Source organism: Cherax quadricarinatus, chromosome 51, assembly GCF_038502225.1.
Source record: "Cherax quadricarinatus isolate ZL_2023a chromosome 51, ASM3850222v1, whole genome shotgun sequence".
Taxonomy (NCBI): Eukaryota; Metazoa; Arthropoda; class Malacostraca; order Decapoda; family Parastacidae; genus Cherax; species Cherax quadricarinatus.
The window spans coordinates 16245849-16257171 of NC_091342.1; the positions used below are offsets into that span (position 1 = coordinate 16245849).

Sequence of the window (11323 nt, forward strand, 5' to 3'; positions counted from 1 at the left end):
GTATTTGTGGCCCGGTGGCCTGGTGGCTAAAGCTCCCGCTTCACACACGGAGGGCCCGGGTTCGATTCCCGGCGGGTGGAAACATTTCGACACGTTTCCTTACACCTGTTGTCCTGTTCACCTAGCAGCAAATAGGTACCTGGGTGTTAGTCGACTGGTGTGGGTCGCATCCTGGGGGACAAGATTAAGGACCCCAATGGAAATAAGTTAGACAGTCCTCGATGACGCACTGACTTTCTTGGGTTATCCTGGGTGGCTAACCCTCCGGGGTTAAAAATCCGAACGAAATCTTATCTTATCTTATCTTAACTTAACTTACATACATACGAAAGGAATAATTTTCTACAGTTACCCACAGTAACACATTTTCTCTTGTGTTAGATTAGAGAAAATGTTATTTTTGGCATCACTTGTACAAGTTATCTGGCTAGGACATCTCATATTTATTTATTCTATTGTGGGGTGTATTTATCATATTTATATGTTATGTATCGTGTTTATTATATAATTTTGAAAAAATATCATAGATTGATTAATGAAAATGTGTATATTAACGTAATATACGACATTTAAATGACTCGGTGATTATTATTATCATTACTAATATGACGTCTGGAGACATAAAACACTTACTGTTTTTAATGTGTACCTGCATGCCAGCACAGTATGTAAGTTTATTTAAGTACAGGTATACATAAGTATAATTATCAGAGTATATATAAAATATGAAATAACTTTTAAAAACACTTAAAATTTTGGAGTTTCCAGACATAATGGAGAGATTTAGTGCTTACGGATCTCACAGACAATGTAAACAAACCGGGTGGGGTGCGGTGACCGTATTAGAAAGTCAGGTGGGGGGAGCCGTATAGCGAGTTTTGGTCATAATTTGAAATGACCATATTAGAGGAATGCCGTAAAGCGAAACGCTGTAAAGCGGGGCCCTACTGTATAAGAATCCAGAGTACAGTACATCTTCCGTCAGAAACCTTTAGATCACGCCTCATACTGATGAAGATTTAGCTAATAATGCAACCACATAAAGCAATAAGTTTAAGTATCTGCATCAATGGCCCAGATCATGTCACTACAATAAATGTTTATGTTGAGCTGCTCTGCACATTCTCTTGAAACTGCATTGATATAAACAGCTTTGGTGTATTTCTTTATTAATAGCTAATATACATAAACATTTCAGGCTCTCAGAAAATCTAATTTTATATGCATACAGTTTAGGTTGTAAAATACAGTAAAATCTCTCATTAACAGACTAACAGAGGGAAGGGGATATACGATAATACCAACTGTCTACAACTCCTGAATTATGAAATTAATATTTCATATCTGTCCAGTTGTCTTCTGAAGTAGTGGACTTGGTCCGATGATGCAGACGACAACTGGACACTCAGAATACGGGTACTGTATTCTTTAGTACTACAGTACAGTACTGTTCTGTAATTTTATAGTACTCTACATAATTTGCAATAATTTTACTTACCTTTCCATAGTGGAGAAATGAGGTGTAAACTGCTGTAGAACTGTAACCAAAGACTCTCTTAATGACTTGAAGTCACTTGTTCTCAGAAAATAGCATTTGGTGCACCACTTACTATTCTCTCAGACTGAGTGATTAAGATCCTCGTGCAGTACCTCCGGATATAATCCAGGTGGGAGTCGGTAACGCAGGTTAGGGCTGAGAGTTTCGGCAATCGGTCCGCCTGCGACTAAAGCTGCACAAACTGCCACATGCAGAGCCTTTTATTCTGAATTTAGCTTTTACGGGTTGTAATAAGAGTGGGCATGACCCATTCTAGTTCTGTACGTGGCAAAACATTATGTTGAGTTGTCCTCAATAATGATGGCGGTTGATAATGGAGCTCCATTTCGATGCCTTGTGTGTGGTGTGGTGTGTCGGAGTAAGAGTGGATTGTCCATTCATATGCATAGCAAGCATCCCGACGAATATCATAGGGATGTGGAGGGGGCGGTTGCCCATGTGAAGACCAGATGGTCTAAGAGGAGGAGTATGTGTTGGCTATGGCCAAGGCAAAGATCCTGAGAGAGGCCAGGAGTGCTGGTCAAGGTGTCCCTGCAGGGATAAATTCTTTGTTGGCGAGAGTCCACACCGGGAGATCGGTGGAGGCAATTAAGGGCCACAGGAGAGTGGTCTCATATAGAATTCTTGTTGATAGATTTATGTCCGAAGTGACTGTTGAAGGTGGTGGTATGTGAAGGATTCAAGATGTTGACTGCCAGGAGGCGCGAAGCAATGAAATTGGGGGTGGGGAAAGGTTGTTCGGAGTTGAAATCTCCCACAATCTAAGTGTTCCAACAGTACATGCACTAACACAGCACCTACTGGACACAATTAACACTAGTGCATACACGAACACATGTCAGAAACTACAGAACATGATACATTTTGTTACACTTTGTGTGGAGAAGATGCGGGAGGGATATGGGGAGTTTGGTCTTGATGTTTTTAATGATGAGTGTGTTACCTCTGTTCAGAGTACGTATATTGGATGAAATGGCAGAGGCTATGCTTACATATGTGTCCAAGAATAAAGGTGGTGCTGCTCGAAGAGGAAATGCCCCCCAGTATAACAACAATAGGGGTGGTAGAAGAGCTCAAAGAAGACAACTGTATAGAGATCTGCAGAAGCTGTATAATAAGGATAAAACCAAATGTGCGAGGATGGTTCTTGAAGGAAGATGGCGGCACTTGGGTGCCCCTGATCAGCAAGTTGTGGTTAAGGAGCAATTGCAAGACTTTTGGTTAAATTTGTTTGCAAGACCATCTGAAGAAGATGCAAGACTGGGAAGGACACTTGTTGAAGAACAATTATGGCAATTGCAGTTACCTATTGAAGTTGAGTTTAAGAGAGTGGTAACTGCATCCAATGGCAGTTCTGCGCCAGGTCCTGATGGATGGAAGCCTAAAGATCTAAGGATGTTTCCAGAACAGTTCTGGGTTGATTTGTTTAACATCTGGTTGTATATTGGATACCTACCGAAGGTATTCAGGAAGGCCAGAACTGTCTTGCTGCCCAAGGTTGATTGTCCGGAAGAACCAGGTCAGTACAGACCCATCACTATATCCAGTATCATCGTTAGAGTATTTCATAAAATACTGGCAGCAAGATATGTCCATTGGGTTCCCCTCCATATGGCGCAGACAGCGTTCCTGCCCACAGATGGCCTGGCCCAGAATGTGATGTTGTTGGATGCAATAATTAGTGAGAGTAAAGAGAGAATTAAGCCACTTTATGCTATATTTTTAGATGTAAAGAAAGCCTATGACTCGGTTAACCATTCCTCGGTGAGGAGGGCACTTCAGATTCATAATGTGCCTCCCTTGGTGATCAGTTATATTATGTCAACGTATAAGGATGCGTCTACTGAGGTTATGGGAAAAGAGGGGAATGTGTGTAGAGGTGTGAAGCACCCTCTATCATGTATCCTCTTTAATATAGTAATGAATGAAGCACTATTGGCATTAAATGAGCAAGTTGGATGGCCAATACGTGATGCCGAGTCTAAAGTGTCTGCTTTGGCTTTTGCTGATGATGTGGTCTTGGTTGCCGAGTCTGAGCAGGGCCTTCATGCACAATTGCAGCTGTTTTTGAAGTATTTAGAAGTATCGGTGTTGGAAATAAATCCACAGAAGTGTGCCACGTTGAAGATCCAAACAGTTCCAAGAATGAAGAAGTGGTATGTAGATACGACTCATAAAACAGAGATTTATGGAGCTCAAGTCCATTCTCTGCAGCCAACAGCAGTGTACAAGTATTTGGGAATGCACTTTTCTTCAGCTGGTAGGGGAAAGCCAGATATACAAAAGTTGCATGAGAAACTTACAGCGCTTGATGAGGCGCCCCTGAAACCACAACAACGGTTATATATACTGAATAAGCACCTGATTCCTGGCATCATACATATTATGGTGCTTGGTAGCGTCTGTCAGAATACCTTGAGGACGTCAGACAAAGTAATCAGGCAGATGGTGAGAAAATGGCTGAAGTTACCAAAAGACACATTGGTTGGTGTGTTCTATGCTCCGGCAGCTGCGGGAGGTTTGAGATGTATTTGCTTGTTAACAAAGGTTCCTATATTGCGATGAAACAGGTTGGATGCATTTCACAACTCTGAGGATCACATTATACGGAATCTGGCGTTGCACCCAAACACCCTGAAGGCATTAAGGTTTGTAGGGAGGAGTAGAGTGAAAAATGTGGTGGTGACAATTAGAAGGCAGGAGCTCAAGGAATGGATGAATGTCTTGGTGGGTTCGTTAGATGGGGCTGGACTGAAAGAACATCATTTGGTCCCGCAAGTTCATCGATGGATGACAAATGGAACAAGCTTGATTAAGGGAGCCACGTATATTGATGCTTTGAAGATTAAACATAATTTGATGCCAACTAAGACAAGGCATGCGAGAGGATGAAGACAGATTAACACAACCTGCGAGGGTTGTGAGCAGCATGAGTCCTTAGGACACCTTCTCCAGGTTTGTCCGCGGCTTCATGGACAGCGGGTCCGACGACATGATAATGTCATGGATGCTATCGCCTCTGACTGTATAACGAAAAAGCATGCAGTGGTCAAGGAGCCACATATTCCAACAGCCCTTGGCACACATAAGCCTGACCTGTTAATTTGTGACTTGGAAAACAAGAAGGCTTACGTGCTCGACGTGAAGATAGCAAGCGACTCCAGCATTTCAACTATGGCGGATCAGTATCAACGGAAGGTCGAGTACTATGATACTGGCCAGATTAGATGTTGGGCTGCCCTTTGGGCGACCCAGCAGCTTCATCTCTACAACGAATCGCAGGACAACGCTGTGTCGCCATCTACTACAATCAACATACAGCCTATTGACCCTCAAGAAGTTGTCCTTGGAGCAGTGATAATTACCTGGAGAGGAGTTATGTCCCCAAAAACGTACAAAATTCTGAATAAAGAACTTCGAAAATTGAGTTGTATGTAGTCAAGGCCTTGGAAGGTTCCATAGTGCAGCAGAGAATGCATAACCAGTGGGGTGGCCTAAAGGCACCTTAGTTCTGGTTAGAAAGAGTTATAAGATCTGACTAGTATTGAAGGACTTCTCAACGGGACAGCGGAATGAGAAGAGACCAAGCGGCAAGCCATCCTTGCAGGTGAAAATTTTAAACCTGCTCTTAACATCACGCCGAACAGGACTAAAACAAAAAAAAAAAAAAAAAAAAAAAAAAAAAAAAAAAAAAAAAGCTCTAATAGTGAAAATAATGTAGATGGCTGAGATGTAGATAGCTGAGATGTAGAAGACTGAAAAAACATAGATGACTGAGATGTAGATTACTGAGAACCACACGCTTTGTCTTGACACCACTGTTTGCTTTAGAGGCCACTGTTAATTACATTTTACTTAATATGTTCATAAAAGTATCACAAAATGCTCAAAATCCAAGGAAAAGTAGAGATAATAACAAGTATAAGCATGAGTTAGCACAAACATCAAACAGGTGTGGGTGACCTATGGCTCAGGGAATAAAAAAAACAGCCAAGACCACAATGTGGCCACTTTGGCCCACACTGAACAAATTTTGGAGTTAAGGAGCTTGGTCTGATACTTGAAAAAACAACCTGATACTATTGCTACAGACAATATCCGGAATAACAATACTTTGTCCAGTAGAGCATTTGTCTGGTCAATTTTTGTCTGAAACTGATGAAATTTCAGAATGAGAGGTGTGTTAATAAGAAGTTTCACTGTAATGCCCTCTGCATTGCTACTACTCTGCACCAACACTTAACTCTGTTTCATTAAAAAAAAAAGAATTAAAACTTACTGTAGCCAAGTATTTAAATAAGGACTCTACACTTACATTTCAAGTGTGGGTGCCTTGACAGCTGATAAATGTTCTTGATCCAAGAAATTGGAGATACCCTCTCCCTCTCTCTCAGATCAAACTTGGTTACCTACCATTCCTCAAACCCTGTATGACCCATACAGATTTACCACTTTCTGCTGAACATAATATTTGTAAATTCTTTACTTCAGGTGGTAAGTGAAGAATGTCCAGAAGGTAGCAATGTTTACACTTCAGGTGACCCTGATGTATTACTGGGTGGGTCCCTATTTGGTTCATCATCAGTAGAAGACCTGCCAGCACTTGGAACCTCAGCAGATGCTTCAGTCAGTCTCTCAATCAAGCGTTGCTGTCGTGCCAGCTTCTTAGCAGCTTTGGATGCCTTCTTATCTTCCATTTCTTTTTTCAGCAGAGCTTCTTTGAACCGTTCATCTTTGGGATCAATGCGATAGCCAAGAATACTTCGCACTTCCTCAATAAGACGTTCCTTCTTTTCCTGAAAATTTATGTGAACAGTTATTTATTTCACAGTAAGAAATGGAGGAAATCTAATAAGTTAATGTACAGTACAGTGGAACCCTGGTTTTCATCTTTAATCCGTTTCCGAAGGTCGGCCGAAAACCGATTTGTACGAAAACTGAAGTAATTTTTCTCATAAGAAATAATGTAAGTCCAATTAATCCGTTCCAGACATCCAAAAATATTAACAAAAAATACATAGTTTTACATACAGAAAACAATGAGTAATAAATAAAAAGCACTAATGAAATGGAAAAATGAACATTTAAATCACTTTTTACCTTTACTGAAGACTCTTGTTAACATATGGAAGATGGCGAGGAGGGGAGAGGGAAGAGAAGTTATCTCTACCACCCTCACAACCACTACCACCATCACTACCACCCTCTACAAGTAACAAAGGCACGAATGTATGAGTGACTGCGTCCCACAGGCAGGTGGACGCATCTGGTACAGATGATTTCTGAGCGGATGTACGAAAACGGGGAAAATTTTGCCGAAAAGTGGTTGAAAACTGAATTGTACGATAACCGGACCAGACAAAAACCGGGGTTCCACTGTAATTAACAAGATATTGTTATGCAGTCAGTAATTTGTGAAAAGGCAGGGCAGTTGCATGCCGATTTCATAAAGAAAATGCCTGGAACAAGTGCTGATATTGGTGAATTTAAGGCCAGCAAAGACTGGTTTAAGAGATTTAAGAAGCAGTGTGGTAAGGCATAGCGAGGCTGCCGGTTCTGACAAATATGCGGCAGAAGAATTCGTGCAGGAATTCAAGGACTACATAGAAGATGAAGGATTCATCCCCCAACGAGTGTTTAATTGTGACGAAACAGGCCTCTTTTGGAAGAAAATACCGAAGAGGACCTACATCACGCAGGGGAAAATAGCACTCCCAGGACACAAGCCTATGAAAGACAGGCTAACACTCATATTCTGTGGTAATGCTAGTGGGGATTTCAAAGTGAAGCCTTTACTGGTATATCACTCTGAAAATCCCTGAGTGTTCAAGAAACACAGTATCGCCAAGAGTAAATTGTGTGTCATGTTGAAGGCTAACAGTAAGGTATAGGTCAGGGAAATTTTCCTTGATTGGTTCAATGAAGTGTTTGGCCCGAGTGTGAAGGAATACCTCCTGGTAAAATAACTGCCACTCAAGTGCCTCCTGGTAATGGACAATGCTCCTGCTCATCCTCCAGACTTGGATGACCAAATGGTGGAGGAATTTAGTTTCATCACAGTGAAATTCTTGCCCCCTAATACCACTCCTTTCATTCATCCCATGGACCAGCACATCATTTCAAACTTCAAAAAACTCAACACCAAATGTTTCAAAGGTGCTTTGATGTGACCTCAGACACTCAATTGCTCCTAAGAGAGTTCTGGAAAGATCACTTCAATATTCTCCATTGCATAGGCCTTATAAATAAGGCTTGGCAGGGAGTGACTTCCAGGACTTTGAACTCTGCTTGAAGAAAATTGTGGCCAGATTGTCTTTGACAAAGATTTTGAAGGGACAAAGATTTTGAAGGGTTTGAGGCTGACCCTGTCGATCCTACACCTGTTGTGCAATCAACTGTGGTATTGGCGAATTCCACGGGGTTGGATGTGAGTGGCCAGGATGTGGAAGAGTTGGTGGAGGACCACAATGAAGAGCTAACCACTGAAGAGCTGCAAGACCTTCATCTGCAACAGCAACGGACCACAGCTGAGAAAACTGCTTCAGAGGAGAAGACAGATGGAAGAAGGTGCCTTCTTCAAAGCTTAAGAACATTTGTACAAAGTGGAGTGAGGTGTAAATGTTTATGGAGGAACATCACCCTGACAAAGCTGTTGCAAGCCATGTCGGCAACATGTACAATGACAATGTCCCATTTGAGGCAAATTTTAAAAAGACGCCAGAAACAGAGCTATCTGGAACAATTTTTTGAGCAACTGGGGTCCAGTGACTCTCGAGCTGGTCCTAGTGGCATTAAAAAACAAAGAAAGAAAGTAACCCCGGATAAGGACTTGTTACCTAAAGTCTTTATGGAAGGGGATTCCCCTTCCAAACAATAGTATAACTAATCCATCCTCTCCCTTCCTCCTGTCTTCCATACACCAACAACAGTCTTCAATAAAGGTAAGTGTGATGTTATTTTTTGTTTTATACTTGATGTCTCATTTTTTCTGTATGTAAGTCTATATTTAATGCAAAAACAAATATTTTTTTTATTAATACTTTTGGGTGTCTGGAACGGATTAATTTGATTTACATTATTTCTTATGGGGAAAATGGTTTCGCCATTCATAAATTTCAACTTTCATCACACTCTCTGGAACGGATTAATTATGAAATTCGAGGGTCCACTGTAATAGTAAATAGTAATAATAAAAAATAAACATACTGTCCATATTAGCTGAATGCCGTAAAGTGAAACGCCATAAAGTGGGGCCCTACTGTACTGTATATACAGCACATTCTGTAAAAGTAAGTTTCAATAGTAAGTGTGGTTGTTTCATTTTTGAACAGTGGGAGTATGTGTGATCATTCTAATAACAGATTTTTGTTGAGTTATGAAGTGTTTTAGGGGATTTGCTGTTGTAGATCTTCATGCACATATAGATTACCATAAGTGAGGAAAGGATGAATTATAAAGTACTGAGTAAGTAGAAGTTAGTGTATGAGGACATAACAAATACATAGGTTTCACTGTATTTCTTTTTTCAACAAATCAGCTATCTTCCACCAAGGCAGGGTGATGCATCAGTCATTCCACCACTCTCTTGCTAGAGGGGCATCCATACTACAGTTCAAAACTGCAAATATCCCCATCCCCAGGGCCCAGAGGCCTGGCTGGCAAAGCTCTCGCTTCACACACTGAGGGTCTGGGTTCAATTCCCAGCAGGGGTGGAAACACTGGATGTGTTTCCTTACACCTGCTGTCTTGTTCGTGCAGCAAGTAGGTACCTGGGTGTTAGTTGACTGGTGTGGGTTGCATCCTGGGGGACAAGATTGAGGACCCCAGTAGAAATAAGACAGACAGTCCCTCGACAATGCACTGCCTTTCTTGGGTTATCCTGGGTGGCTAATCCTCCGGGGTTAAAAATCCGAACAAAATTTTATCTTATCACCCCTCCAAAGTGCAGGCACTGTACTTTCCACCTCCAGGATTCAAGTCTGGCTGACCAGTTTCCTTGAATCCCTTCATAATGTTACCTTGCTCACACTCCAATAGCACGTCAAGTCATAAAAATCACTGTATATACAGTACAGTTACTAAAATGAGTGAGAATATTTGTAACAAAACCCTGTATTTTTAAGTTTAAAATGCACTACAGCAAAGGGAAATTAGTCAAATGATTATAGTAAAAAGCAAAATAGATTTTTTCTTAAACATCAGCTATTGTAATTTGAAGTTCTTGCAAGACAGCTATTGCATGAATGATAGTGAATGTGTTTCCTTTTGCAGGTCACCCTGCTTGAGTATAATTAGTGACTTTCTTCTTAGCCTTCAATTTTTTTATTAACATACTAGCCATTTCCCACTGAGGCAGGGTGACCCAAGAAAGAAGAAACACTTTCATCATTATTCACTCCATCACTGTCTTGCCAGAGGCATACTGATACTACAGTTCAAAAACTGCAACAAATCTCCACCCCTCCTTCAGAGTGCAGGCACTGTACTTTCCCCTTCCTGGACTCAAGTCTGGCTACCTGGTTTCTGTGAATCCCTTCATGAATGTTACTTTGCTAACACTCCAACAGCATGTCAAGTCATAAAAGCCATTTGTTTCCACTCACTCCTGTCTAACATGCTCATGCACATGTGCTAGAAGTCTAAGTCCCTTGGACACAAAACCTCCTTTACCCCCTCCCTCCAACCTTTCCTACGATGACCCCTACCCCACCTCCTTCCGCTACAGATTTATATGCCCTCCAAGTCATTATATTTTATTCTATCCTCTCTAAATGTCAAAACCACCTCAACAACCCCTCCTCAGTCCTCTAGATAATTATTATTTTTATTATTATTATCACACTGGCCGATTCCCACCAAGGCAGGGTGGCCCGAAAAAGAAAAACTTTCACCATCATTCACTCCATCACTGTCTTGCCAGAAGGGTGCTTTACACTACAGTTTAAACTGCAACATTAACACCCCTCCTTCAGATAATACTTTTAGAAATCCCGCACTTCCTTCTAATCTCCAAACTAAGGAGTCTCTGCATAATATTTGTGCCACACATTGCCCTCAGACACAACATCTCCACTGCCTCCAGCTTTCTCCTTGTTGCAACATTCACCACCCATGCTTCACACCCATGTAAGAGCATTGGTACCAGTATACCCTCATACATTCCCCTATTTGCTTCCATGGATAATGTCCTTTGTCTCCACAGACTCCTCAGTGTGCCACTCACCTTTTTTCCCCTCATCAATTTGATCGTTCCCTTCGTCTTTCGTACACCCATCTGCTGACAAGTCAACTCCCAAATATCTGAACACATTCATTTCCTATATACACCTCCTCCCTCCAATCTGATATCCAGTCTTTCATTACCAAAATTTTTTGTTAGCCTCATCACTTTGCTCTTTCCTATGTTTACTTTTAATTTCCTTCTTTTACACCCCCCCCCCCAAATTCGTCCACCAACCTCTGGAACTTCTCTTCATAATCTCCCAAAAGTACAGTGTTAGCAGCAGAAAGCAACTCTGACACTCCCACTTTCTGTTCAATTTCTTATCTTTCAATCCCACACCTCTTCCCAACACCTGAGCATTCACTTCTCTTACAAACCCATCTATAAATATATTGAAACAACCATGGTGACATCACAAATCCTTGTCTAAGGCCTACTTTTACCGGGAAATAATCTCCCGCTCTCCTACATACCCTAACTTGAGCCTCACTATCCTCGTACAAATCCTTAACTGCTTTCAGTAACCTACCACCTGTTCCATA

The 11323-nt window shown here is 41.4% G+C and overlaps 1 protein-coding gene across 1 annotated transcript in view; it reads right to left on the reverse strand.

Annotated features, from left to right (window-relative positions):
- Positions 1 to 1152: 1152 nt before the first annotated feature.
- The window catches only part of CRIF (growth arrest and DNA damage-inducible proteins-interacting protein CRIF), a 22147-nt gene continuing 11976 nt past the window's right edge, over positions 1153 to 11323 (reverse strand). The window contains exon 4 of the mRNA XM_070095906.1: positions 1153 to 6354. Within this exon, the coding sequence (XP_069952007.1) occupies positions 6085 to 6354 (270 nt within the window). The 3' untranslated portion in view covers positions 1153 to 6084. The remainder of the gene's footprint in view (positions 6355 to 11323) is intronic.